Genomic DNA, 13,514 nt, shown 5'->3' on the forward strand with positions numbered 1-13,514 from the left:
ATTTGTATACAACTTAAGGGACCCATTGCATCTCATGCGCTACTACTTAAAGAGTTTGTCAGATTTCAACAATTTCATGTATTTTGGCAATTGCTTGAGTAAAAAGCTCATAAACTTAATCACTATGCGGAAGATCTTTAAAATAAATACACATTTCATAAATCAGATATTCAGATATTCATGGCCAGCGAGCTTTTTGATTGGCCGTCTCAGCTCGAGCGTGACACATTTGGAAGACCATCAAAGAAAAATGAGTACAGATTAGTTTGTCTTTCATTCAATTTTTTTTTATAAATTAGACTGACTTTTAAAGACTAGCTTTTCTGATGACAAACACGCTTCTTGATCCACATAATATATATGGTTGGTAATTGTCGAAAGAAAGTTTTTTAAAAGTGTATATTACACTCGAGTTGCAGTCCCTCTCATATCCTAAACAAAGTAAAAAGAAAACTTACATATTTTTGGTCAAAGCAGCACATTTCGATAAGGCTTGTTAACTCTCGTCATCCGAGTCAAAGCCGAATAGAGCCGAGCAGGTGTCGAGAGTTTTGTGTTTCTGGAGTTCTTGAATGCTGCCGAAGGACGAGAGGCACTTCTCGCACCGGTGCCGCACCTTCTCGTCGCGGTTACCCCTGCCGAAGCGCGTGTCGCTCTTCACGGAGAAATTCATGTGGGTGTAAACACTGCAGGTTTGACTTAGCGTCTGCGTGCGCGCTTCCTCGTCCCTCCTCTTGCGCATGGACAGCTGCGACTCGTCCATGTACGTGCAAGGCGGCAGCCGCGTGAACGGCGTTTTGAAAAAAGGCGCGTAATCTTGAGGGTTGAAGCTTTTGTGCTGCGCGATGACCGGCTCCTCCAACTTGTTGTCCACGTTCTCCGCCGTGGTGCTGTCTTTCTCCATCTCCTTGACGTTCAAGGGGTCCGGGAGGGGCTTCCCGCAGGTAAACCTGAATTTCCTTTTGTGTTTTTTAGGCTTGCTTTCCCCTTTCGAGCCGAGGCTTTGTTTGGCCTCCTCGAACCCGTTGACAGGCTTTTGGATGAGCTCGGCGCAAGCCGCTTCGCTATCCGGCGCGTCGGCCTCGGCGACCTTCCCCGGAGTGGATTTCGCCACTTCCAATCGCTCCCGTTTGGCTTTGTTGCTCTGCGACCACATCTCCTCGATCTTCACCCTCTGCTTCCACGGGGCTTCGATGCTAAGCCTCTGCTGCCGGCTGAGGTCCAGCTCGTCCCGCTGGGGCGGCGGCACGTAGTGGCGCCACTCGTGGTCGAACAGGCTGATGATGTTGGAGAAGCGCTTGTCGCAGTTGGCGAAGGCGCAAACGGGGCTGAAGGGGTTGTGCGCGCTCATGTGCCTTTTGAGTTCCTGCGCGGTTAAGAAGCGCTGGTCGCACTGCGCGTGGAAGCAGAAGTGCGGCAGGGTCGGGTCGTGGCGCCGCAAGTGCTCCTTGTAATACTGGACAAACTGGAGGTTGCTGGTGGGGAAGGGAAGAAACAAGAAGATTAACAAGTGGGGGCGGAATCCACTGAAACGTTTAATGGCATGTAAGGGCCATGCTTATTTTAGAGGTGAAAAAAAAAAAATCACAAAGATTTCATTGCAAAGTGGCAAAATTTGCGAGACAAAAATTAGACAAAATTACGAGAAATAAACTTGCAGATTTGCGAGAAAAACAAACTTGCTATAGTCTGGAAATAACGTAAAAATTGGCTAGTGGCTAATGGATCCATCTTTATAAAACTGAAAAGGCAGGACGGAGACGGATGTCTAAACTTTACTCGTTACAACACGGCAAGCTACGGCCACAGCACTTCCTGACCCTCTATCAGCTGACTAACACTAACCAATCAGAAGCTAGCAGCAGGGATGTGATTTGACCAAAGTGAAATTATCAGAAAATTTAGCCGGGGGTCTGGGGGCCGCTGGCACCCAGCTAGGTCCAGGGCAGTGCCCTGGTGGGGGGACAACGGAGCTCATGCGTTTTCCGTGTTTTTAAGTACTTTCAATGCACTCACATGACAAAGAAATAGACAAAACAACAGCATAAATTTTCAATGTATATTGAACTATCCCATATAAAATGGCAGTTTTAGTCAACTCAAAATCAGTCACATTCAAAAACATTGGACTGCCTTTGCTTTTAAAAACTATCACTAAGAATATCATCATATCTAACTAATGTGATTACTAAGTTAACACATAAATAATGTTGAAGAGTTCAAATTTCATGAACAAATAATTGTATCATGACCAAATGAAAAGTAACTCATATTAGAGCATACCACAAATGTCTTTGTTATAGCAGAAGATGTTATCTGTCGGAGTCATGTGCATACACAATGAACTACTAAAAAAAAAAAAAAAAAAAAAAAAAAAAAAAAAATCGGATTTTTTTTGGGGGGGGGGGTGGAATAAAAAAAAGCGTAATTCCGCGAATTAGCGGAAAAATCACATCCCTGGCTAGCAGCCTTTAGGTAAATGCAAGTGAATGACTGAGAACTTTAGAAATGTAGCAAATTGTACCCAATGCTTCAAAGTGCGAATGCTTAATGTGATATGGTGAATCTCTGCTTAAGCAATTACCATCTCCTTATCTGAAAACCAGACCGAAAAGTATTGGCACAAACATCCGAGTACGCTGTGCGTATTCCTTGCAAGTTTCAGATTTTTTGAAGTTTATTTCTCGTAAATTTGTGAGTTTTTTTTCCCTCTGAATATTACCCCGCCCCCTCTAAAAAATTTATATATTAGGGGTGTGCCAAAAAAATACACTCTCAGAAGAATCGCGATTCAGAATCGATTTTAATTGTCCCAAAATCGATTTTATTTAAATGATTTTATACTGTCTTGCCCCTGTTTGTGTGTGGTTTAATTGGGAGCGCTGTTAATGTTGTACACGATTTGGCCACTTAGGGGCAGTGTGGTTACACGCATTTTAATACACTTAAGTTGTAGCCACGTTATAGAGTAGAAGGAAAAGTCAGGAACAAGTTATTTCAATAAAAGTTGCTTTTTGCAGCGTGGGAAGAGCATATGCCCGGTGAGTAATGTTAAGATGCTTTTCTGTATACATTTTTCTATGAATAGCCGTTCTTTTGAGTGATAAAAGTGCCGCATGCAAAGTAGGGCCCTAATTAGCATTAGCGAGTCAGACTGGAGTAGATCGCGACCATTCTTTGCACATCTATAAATTGAAGCAGAAATCATTGCCAATCAAATCATTTTGAACCAAAAATCATTCTGAATCGAATCGCAGACCCAAAAAATCTCAATCGAATGGCGAGACAGTCAAATATTCCCACCCCTAATATTTATCCGTGGCCCTAATACGCCGCCATAGAAACGCATGCCATTAAAATCAGGATGAAAAAAATGGGGAGTCTACCCACCTCGGCCACCAGGAGGCAGTGTAATACAGACAAACGAAGAAGAGAACGTCTTGTCTTTGTCTGTGACTCAATAAGCGTCAATGCTTGTGAATATTGAATTAAGCCAGATAGTTGTTAAGTTTGGTGGCAGTTTTAAATACACAACCTGCAATTCCTTTTTGTTCAACAGTAAACATAAACTGGGGAAGGCATTAAACAGCTTGAAACCTCTCATTTTTGAAAAATCGTTAACTATTGTGAAGTGAGTCAAGTCGACCATACGTTGCTCGTATCTCGGGTTTGCGATCACAAGTCAAAGCAAATTTGGCCAAATGTCAGCTCGCATCTCAACAAACTTGTAAGCCAGTGGTTGAAACTTTCTTTCGAGTTGACTTTATAAGATCATAAAATGTTGACCAGGCAGAAACCTCCAAAGTCCGGATGAGATTCTTACCGGCCGCAGAAGGTGCATTTGTGATTGGCCCAGATGAAAGTCTTTTCCAGGACCTCGTCTTCGCCGAGGTGGCATCTGACGGCGTGCTTGGTCAAGTTGTTGCCGTGTTTGAGGAAGACGCGGTCGCAGGTGGGGGACGGGCACAGCACAAACTTGCCGATGGCGTGGTATCCGTTTCCTCCCGCTTCGTCCTCCTTCGTGGCCGCCGCCGCCGCCGCAGCTTTGATGATGACCAGGTTGTCTTGAATGACCACCTGCTCGTCCTCAAAGTCCAACAGCGCCGTGGCGGGGTCTTTGTTCTTGGACTGGGCCAGCATTTTCCTGATGGCGATGCGGACGTTTCGGATGATTCGGTCTTCCCGGCTGAGGCTGGAAATTTTGACTTTGCCCGCTTTGCGAGGTTCCTCGCTCGGTGTCTGTTTTTCGACGGGCGCCTCGGGTTGATTACTCTTCGTCCCGTTTGTGGTTTTGGCTGCCTCGCCGTCCGAGTCTTCTTTACTGTTCTTGCACATTTCTTCTATGTGTTCCCAAATGTGCTTTTTGCCCACAACGAAGTGTTGGAAGCATTTGCCGCAGATGATGCACCTGTTGTGCCTCTTGAAGTGGGCAATGGAATGCCGCAACACATTCAAGCCTTTATAGTTTTTCTTACAGGTCTTGCAGTAGAAAGTCACGTGACCGTATTTTTGTGCTCGTTCAAGCTTTTCCCTCCACGTCAGCTCCACTTTCGCCTAAAAAAACAAAAGACAGAGAAAATTACATTTAAAAAGGTCACGCAGTAATCGACTCAACTTCATGTTATAGTCGATTAAAAATAATCTTGACTTTCTTAGTCGTTCAATCCGTGATGTGTTATTATTATTATTATTATTATTATTGGCGGTTCTGTTCAGAGATGCCTTAACATCCTTGTTGTGGACTGCTTCTCTTCCTCCTCTTTCAAACTATGTCTTCTCTGTCCAGACTATGTATTCAGCCTGTGTATCCCATATGAAGCCATTTGTGCTTTTTGGAATGGAAGCTTTATTTGATTTTTTATTTTGATGTACAGTAGACAGTCAGCATTTTTATATTAAGTAATTTATAAAGTTACAGTTAAAAGGAGTGTAAAACATTGCATCATAGATTTGTGTTGGTTATTTTTTTTTTCTGCCACTAAATGGCATTAGTGTTTCATGTTGGATGCTGGTGACAGGAACAGTAAATTGTTCTTTTCAAATTCAGAGCAATTGGAATTTGGAACAAGAACCAGGCCATTTTGTTCATTGTAAATTACAACTAGTCACCAGTCCCTACAAATAAATATGTTGTAATCACATTTATGATTGCTCAATTGTGTTACAGTGATTCTTTGGCACAACATTGTATGTAAAATAAAGCATGAACAACAATTGTCTTTAACTCATTCACTGCCATTGACAGCTATAGACGTCAAAAATTCATTATAACGATTTCTATTAGTATAACATTTTTTTTCCCATTTTTGTTAACAAGAGTATGAAAACCTAGATTTTTTTTGTGCATTCATAACAGATATAACATTTGTGATTAATCGTGAGTTAACTATTGAAGTCATGCGATTAATTACAATCACAAATTTTAATCGCCTGATGCCCCTAATTTTTTATAATCTTTTCTAAAAACAAATCTATATTTTTTAAATTTATATATTTTTTTATTTTTTTAAATCTTTTTTTAAAATCGTAATTAATCGCATGACTTTACTAGTTAACTCACGATTAATCACAAATTTTATAACTGTTCTAATACAATAAAAAAAAAAAATCTAGGTTTTCATAAAAAAATTTAACTAGGAGAAATTGTTCAAAATTTAAAAAAAATTATGTCTATAGCCGTCAATGGCAGTGAATGAGTTTTTTTTTTTTTAAATGTCTCTCTTAATGCCATTTAAGGCCTTAATTTGAGCAAAAACCATTTAATGACTTTCAATGTTTTTGTTTTTTTGACACGCAGAAACCCTGTCCAAGAATATTTTTTTGCAAAATTTGGATACAAGCAAACATTGGGATGGTAATAGCAAATATACGAACCTTTCTGTTTGATTTTTCAGATTCCTCAATGATGGGTGGCCCTTCCGCTGTGTCATTATCTTGTGTGGAGGATTTTTCAGGGTTCTCTGTGCCGCTGTTTGCAGACTTTAAATGGTAATTGTGCATGAGTTCTATTGCAGAGCTCAATAATTCTTGGAGTGGCCCGTCAAGCTCGGCTTCGGCTTCGGCTTCGACAGCTGCGCTGACAATCTGAGGAGCAGCAGGAGCAGCGCAAATAGGGGTCGCTTCCTCTTGGCTTTGATCACACTCGGTGCGTCTGTCCTTTCCGTCCCCGGGTTGTGTCTTCATCTGCGCACTCTCAGGTTGTGGCATTTGCCGCTCAGTGCCTTCCTTATCAGATTTCTCTCCCAGACCCGATTCATCTTTAGGGAGGGATATTTCATTATCAGGGTAGGAGACTTCCCATCTGTGCGCGGGCTTCCTGCCCCGCTTTTTCCCTTTCAATATGACCACCTTCTCTTGGACAGTCTGTGGCGCGTCCGGCCTGGGAAGACCTTGCAGCCATCCCTTCTTCTTGCCTTTCCTTTTCAAAATTTGACTTTTCACACATCGGGACAAATACTCTCTCTTTCGATTGAGCGGGAGCTTGACAGAAGTGCAATTCTCTCTCTTGGTGTGATTGCGTCGTAGTGAATATACGGTCTTGTAACCCAAAGAGCTTGGTTTGAGATCGTACATGTATTCTGGATCGTCACCTTGGTTGATGTCCTCATCTGGCAAAAGTTTGCTTTTCAGTCTACGGCCCCATCTTCTCTTCTTGACAGGTGCATTACTTGACAAGCTTACCGCGTGGCTATCAGAAGCGCGCTTCAGTAGAGCGGGCTTGATCTCGGATTCAGTCCCAGTGCACTTATTGAGATTGGCTTCTTCAGGATAAGAATTATTTACACAAATACTTGTTAGCTCCTCATTACAGCATTCCTCCGCCTCTTCTTCTTGACTCATTTCATTGATAAGAGCATCCTTTGTTACTTTGTCGTCTATCAACTCCAAGCAGTGGTTCCTGAGGGCCAGGAGGCTCCAGAACTCTGGGTCAAAAGACAGACGTTCCTTCAGCATCTGAAATATGAGATGCAACATATTTGTTATTTTTTTTTAGAGGCTAATTTATTCAAAAGCTTTGGGAGGGAAGAAATTTGGTGAATTTTTTTTTTGCAACACCCTTGAAGGGAAAATAACCATGATTTGATATGTCCTCATGTAACCTCTTATATAAGGATATGTTGTTGTCCTGAACTGTTGTACGAGTCCAGGTGCCCAACAATCTGGGCACAAGGGCGGAATCAACCTGGGAACTCTTGCCTTATTTATACTATAGTCCTCCCTGCTTCGCAAACATGTTTTCAAGGGTGCCTGGGAGAGGGCTTGGCCAGCCCAGTTTCTCACGCTCCAAACTTTTTGTTGACGAATAAAAGACGGAGCGGCACACGGTCCGGGCAGAGTCAGCTGTGGAATGCGTACGATTGCCCAGCCGTTTTGCAGCTCGTTCTACCCGGACCGTCGGCTCTCCGGTCTAGAGTCAAGGTAAGCGCTGATGATCATATTATGCTGCTTAGCGTTGAAGTGTGTTGATTGCTGTTTGCGGGGAATAAAAGGCACCATTATTCTAGCAAAGTGAGGTATGTTTATTGCTGTTTGCGGGGAATAAAAGGTACAATTATTCTAGCACAGTACAGGTGTTGATTGCTGTTTGCGGGGAATAAAAGGTACAATTATTCTAACACAGTACAGGTGTTGATTGCTGTTTGTGGGGAATAAAAGGCACAATTATTCTAGCACAGTATATCAGTCTCTGTGTATTCATTGTTACCGCCGATCATTCACGATCCTGCATAAAAATATAAAGGTGAAGTAGTGTTTTCCACAAAACAACCCTTTATTAATTCCTTATTTCTCCTCACCTGCATAATTTTGAAGCGGACATTGGTTGGGACGAGGCTGTTGTGAGGATGTGACTCCTGGTCGGGATGCTTGTAAAGCAGACGCACGGTTCGATAAGCTTCTAGGCTTCGCTCCAGGCAGAAGACCAGCAGGGCGCACGCTCGACAGATCTCCAGGTCTCCGGGGAGGAGGAAGGCGATGGTCTTGCACGCCAGGCACTGAGCCACGTCGTCCGCTTGCACGTTACACAGCTGTAAGGCTCGGGTGCAAAGCTCCATGCAGGCTTGCACTCCGGCACTGCCCAGCTGTCACAACAAAGCCAAGAAGATACGTTGTGTGTTCAAGACTTAAATGCACATCATTTTTAAATTTTATTGTTATGATGTAAAATGAAAGAATGGCCAAAAATGACGCTTGGATTGGCCACTGTCCCATAAAAAGATGATCTGAGTCACACCTCTGTGGTGATTAGTTTGATAAAGGGAAAGATGGCGCGGACGTTCGTTGCAGAGGAAGCCAGCCGCGTGCACTCAGTCAGGAAGTCCTGTTTTGACGGGTGGGCTCGAAGATGCAACCGGCTCCAGATGAACACCAGGTCCCTGGCAAAAAAAAAAAAAACAGTGGAGGAACAGGTTGGTTGATTAGGACTGTTATTGTTGTTTTTAAGACATCATTTGAATCATCTCGAAACCCAGGCACGTGTTCTTCCCATTGTTTTATGATGACAGCCCAGTACAAAAGGGAACAGTCGGTTGACTTTGACAACCATTTGTCCCAGCTGTTTACATCACCTGCATCCTAAAAAAAATGGCTAATGAGTATCAGTTTCTTAGTGTTTGCCAACAAAGCGACCACAAAGTAGATGTTTTCTTTCACTGGCTGCCGACAGAGGCTTATTTCATTTAGCAATAACTATAAAGCAACAGCAGGAATGTGGTCTGTCAGCATTTCCCATCAGGGTGCACACATTTAATGAACTAATTAAGTGAGGAAGACAGACAGATTACAGGTAAAGAAAAAGCCTGCAGTGACCTTCCCTCTTTTCACTTTCCCGTGTGCAACTTATTGATTAACATTCTTACATGACTGAGAGCCTTGCCTATGTCACTTGTTTAAAACTAACTAATGACTCATTAGACTGTTATGTATGTTTGTATTTGGTGGGATAATTCCTGTTTAATTAAATAAGAGGATCGCCGTCAGACAAGATTATCTTCGTATTATAAGAAAAAAACGATGATAGTCAGACTAAGCAGAAGGGTAAAACAAACACTATTGGCATTTTTGTTGATATAAAGTATAGTGAAAAACACAAGCTTATAGTTGCTGGCATCCACCTGAGAAGAGGCAGTCAGAGGTAAGAAACTATGACCCCAAATAATCTTCTTACCATATGTAGTACATATTTCCATTGTGTAGCTGCTGGGTAAGGAACACTTTGCAAAGTGACAAAAGGAGCTCGTCTTTTTCAACTCGCTCAGTGTTACAGATGATCTCCACCGCATCACGGCCATCAAGCTCCGCCATCTAAAGAGGAAGAGGTACAGTTAGTTTAACCTCGTCGTGCTAACGAATCGCCAAGCTTCCCCAATATTTGAATTTATATTGTAACTGTAGTGAAATACAATTATGCCTCATTTCGTTGAGCATCTTTTTATGTGGCGTTTAAGTTTTTACTACATGAACTATGTAATAACAACAACGTGGCACGCAAAACCTGTACTCGGTACCTGCTTGTGAAGGTGTTCATGCAGCGAGGCCTTGTAGAGACAGGTTAAGTACGCCTGATGCAGGAACAAATGTTTTTCAGGCTTGTGGTTCTCCAGGCAGACTCTAGCCAAGGCCATTGCTTCCTGTATTCTCTCACATGCTTGAAGATAGCGAATCCGCAGCTCCAAGAAAACCGGCAGCTCTGAGCTTAGGTAATCGTGAACTGTGCAAGGCAGACAAACGGTAACTTATATACGACTGCTTTTAACAATAGATGCTTTTTGATATTTGGCAACAAAATATAGACAAATTGTACCCTCTTTGGGAGGCAAATCTGCCTCCTTCAGGATTGCTTGCAACACCTGGTTCTCCCATGGACCACCAGCTTTTATGATCAGCTTTGCATGCTGAAAATAGACATTCCTGTACCTTAATAGCTCAGCGTGACATGCCTACAAAGACAAAAATTTGTAATGATGAACACATTATTCAACTATGTAATATAACGGGTAGCTACAAAAGAGTAGAAGCAAAGTTTGTCACCAGAAAAGAGTCCAGGATGTCTTTTAAAGGTTTTTCCTCAAATTCCTCTTTGCTGAAAAACAGTAGAAGCTCAAAGATACTCCTGGAAGACAAGACATTTCCATTAGACAAGGTCAGGCCTTGATCCCTAAGCGGGGCTTCACTATAAGAGATCACTCACAGGGCCAGGCGGCTGAGAATATTGTGTACGTGTTGACAGTCATCGGGGAATTTGGCAGTGGCTTTAGTGAAACCGCACAGCGCTGTCCGCAGCACTTTCAGTTGAGGCAGTGGAACCTGCCATTGGCCGGTGTATGCTTCAACCAACTGCACAATGGGAACATGACAAGATCCACAAACATTAATAAGACAATTATTTCAAGACACCAGTATGAGAGATTGTCACATTATAAGTAACAAAAATGTGGTCAAATGTTATCCTGTATTGCAAGCTCAGATCTATCTATGATAGGTACACATAGTGACAGTCAGAACAATTAAATGTTTTTCCAATAGATGATAGAAAGTACAATTAATCTATATATTTTATTGCCAATCATACAAGCTTAGTGTTCTAGGCCCAGATTTCACAATGAGCAAATCAATCTGTGTGCAAATGGATACGATCATTATTATTTCAGTATATGTTGTATACTTTTTGTGACATTGCAGTTAGGCGGTATGCTATGAGATTTCTCTAATGGAAAATGTTGTGTCTTCTTGGCTCAGAAGATGGTGAATACCAATCTACAGTGTCCATTTAGCTGTCAAGTCATTTTTCTCCACATGCATGCATAGGTCTGAATACGAAGCTTTTTTGATCAACCGAGTTCAATATCTTAACCAGATTGGTATAGGCGAATAAATAGGGCTTTATACAATAACAATGCAATCACAGAAAAAAACTGTTACATGCTCTCTACAAGGTAGCGATGAATCCCTGACGTTAGTTGGCCACTCGTTAGCATAGAGCTATCATTGTAAACAATCACCCATTAAACCGGAATAAAACGTTGCTTTTTCGGGAGTAACTTCACCGGACGTTGACCTTAAATGTGTGTTTAATTATTTTCTCGGTTTCATTTCTAATGCCCACATGACTGACAGATTTAGCACACAATAGCATCAATTGTTGCTAACCAGAATGCTAACGCCAGGTAGCAACGCTAGTAGTGTTTGACCAGAGTCAACACACCAATACGCGAAGAATACCAAACGTAAATAGTTCCTACGTACCTCACAAAACCCAGAACAGTAGTCTTTGCTTTTAAGGGCGGACACATCGCTGCAATATTGACTGCACAACGATTCTAGAGCTAATTCTAGACCGTCAGTTTCTATATCACTTTCGCCGTCCGCCATACTGTCTAGCGCATCCGGCGCATAGTCCAAGTTGCCAGATTAGGGACAATACATCCCCCAATCAGCAAACTATACAACATGGCATCCCTACAATTAAGACGTGTCGTGGCTAACAAATGCGTCTTTGACACCAACCACTTAAAAATAATAATACTTAAATTTTGAAAAAACTATAGCAACTGTAAGGGCTGTGCAATTATTACACTAAGCAATTATAAAATTGGCATAATGGTAAATGAAAATAAAAGATTATTAAAAGTTATTTTGAATTGTTTAAATGTATATATTTGCACTTTTCTTTTCTTTTTTAAACTAACTAATTTAATAACAATCTTGTTTGGTCCAAAAGAAGCTTGCATAATTATAAAGTTTCAACGAAATTTGTCTTAGTATTTTTTTACGTTTAAACATTGTCTTGTTTTGTGGCAAAACAAAACAAAACAAAACAAATGATCGTCTTAATCGTAATTTCAATTATTACCAATTTAATCGTGATTAATATTTTTTTCATAATCGAGCAGCCCCAGCAACTGTATGATGTGCTTTTATAAATAACACACACAAAAAAAGAAGTCGCAGTTCAATTCAATGACAGACGCTCTTGTAGCAAAGTTTGGCGTGGATTGTTGCTAGGCAGAATTAGTGGAATACAAAATCAACATATGTCAATTACTACTCTGGGCACGCACTTGCAGCATTTCCGCCAGATGTCATGCTAACTTCCGGTTGACACACGGATAATCGGTCATGTTTGAAAGGTAAAAACTTTTGATGCTATTTCAAACTCAAAAAAGTACTAAAGCGGACATATTAAACATATCAACGGCTTCTAATTTTGTGTTAAAAAAAAAGAAAAGAAGTAAGATATCCCATGCGGTCGTCTATATTAAGTATTGAGAGTCTGCATTTACCGAAAATTCTATGTACCTATGCTTGCCATTTTGCACATAATCTATTTTGAATGAGTTAGTGGAAAATTAAAATAACCAGAAACCAGGACGATGGAAAGTCACTAGACAAGAAGGCTTTTACTCACAACATGGGGAAAACTGTTCCACAGGTAATGTGTATTTATGTCACTTTTTATGTTGCCCATTGTAAACTTTATGTAGGGAAAGGAACATGACTAAAAACAGAGATATATTTATCCAGAAGCATTCAATTGTTGTTCTGTAATAAATATTAACTACATCAAAATAAAAAATAGACTACCATTTCTGATAATCTAAGTACGTAGTACAGTATTCATAAAGTAAGAGTAGAAACGCAAATTGCACTGCAGTATTTCATTCAGCCACAAGGGTGAGGACCAATCTCACAAATGGGCTCTACAGGCTCACACTTTAATAAGAGCCAGTAAAAAAGCTGGATAGTATCTCATTAGATGTAGACCTTATTTGTTTTTATTTTTATTTTATTTACTGTGACAGGACTTTACTCTCCATTGTCATGAGAGATGTTACTGGTTATGTACAATCACATTTTGGTTGTGTTTTTTAATTTACATTGAACTGGCAGCATATTAGAAAGAGTGTGTATAGACCAAAACCTCAATCAAACAAAATCTTAAAATAAAAATACATATATAATAATATAAAAAAAATCTTGCTATGTGCAGCACGGTGGGCCTCAGGGTGAGCACACTTACATTAACCACAAAATCTCAGACTCAGGGGTCCAATCTGAGCTCCGACCTTCCAACGTGGAGTTTGCTCTTCCCCTTCGTACTTGTGTGAGGTTTCTCTGGGTACTTCATCGTCCTCCCATATCACCAAAACCTGCAAGCTATGTTCACTGAAGACTCTCAATTGTGCATAGGCCTATTGAATGTGTGAATAGTTGTTTGTCTAAAAGTGCCCTGTGATTGACTGACCTTGCTTTTTCTTTAAAGTCAGGTAGAATAGGCTGATAGTCAAAACTAGGCAGTAAATGTGAAGGCATATTAATGAAGTGCCCAGTTGCAGTTCTGTAAAAAGAAAAGCTTTACTTAGATGTATTGAAAACATTTAACATTCTCCTTGAACTAAATCAGAGAATAACTCAAACCTTTTCGACTTCATTCAGGTAGACTACTTAAATGCTATACGTAATAATCAAATCTGTTTTCAGAAACCAGGAAGCAAACCAGCATACAAACATTAATC

The 13,514-nt window shown here is 40.9% G+C and overlaps 2 protein-coding genes across 4 annotated transcripts in view; one reads left to right on the plus strand and one right to left on the minus strand.

The window, feature by feature from the left end:
* Positions 1-261: 261 nt before the first annotated feature.
* On the minus strand, positions 262-11,409 carry znf654 (zinc finger protein 654). Its single transcript, XM_077579093.1, has 11 exons — positions 11,245-11,409; positions 10,190-10,335; positions 10,030-10,111; positions 9,803-9,938; positions 9,507-9,709; positions 9,167-9,303; positions 8,234-8,375; positions 7,797-8,081; positions 5,875-6,954; positions 3,824-4,554; positions 262-1,475 (listed from the first exon to the last, which is right to left on the minus strand). Exons 1-11 carry the CDS (start codon positions 11,368-11,370, stop codon positions 497-499), a joined length of 4,047 nt encoding a protein of 1,348 aa, XP_077435219.1. The 5' UTR covers positions 11,371-11,409; the 3' UTR covers positions 262-496.
* Positions 11,410-12,072: 663 nt separating this feature from the next.
* pou1f1 (POU class 1 homeobox 1) overlaps positions 12,073-13,514 on the plus strand; it is a 76,559-nt gene continuing 75,117 nt past the window's right edge. For 2 of the 3 annotated variants that reach the window (XM_077579096.1, XM_077579100.1), the window contains exon 1: positions 12,073-12,128. The gene's annotated coding sequence lies outside the window, so the exon portion shown is untranslated. Of the gene's footprint in view, positions 12,129-12,149; positions 12,431-13,514 lie in introns of those variants that run through there. The other variant, XM_077579097.1, reaches the window with a different exon arrangement.

Source organism: Vanacampus margaritifer, chromosome 11 (genome assembly GCF_051991255.1).
Source record: "Vanacampus margaritifer isolate UIUO_Vmar chromosome 11, RoL_Vmar_1.0, whole genome shotgun sequence".
NCBI lineage: Eukaryota > Metazoa > Chordata > Actinopteri > Syngnathiformes > Syngnathidae > Vanacampus > Vanacampus margaritifer.

What these genes read in the sequence shown, in the direction of transcription:
- znf654 (XM_077579093.1), bottom strand. Translation starts at nt 11,370, where the DNA reads ATGGCGGACGGCGAAAGTGATATAGAAACTGACGGTCTAGAATTAGCT. An exon ending in AGATTTGCCTCCCAAAGAGG is followed by an intron (nt 9,710 to 9,802) that starts GTACAATTTGTC and finishes TGCCTTGCACAG; the next exon opens with TTCACGATTACCTAAGCTCA. An exon ending in AAATGCACCTTCTGCGGCCG is followed by an intron (nt 1,476 to 3,823) that starts GTAAGAATCTCA and finishes CTTCCCCACCAG; the next exon opens with CAACCTCCAGTTTGTCCAGT.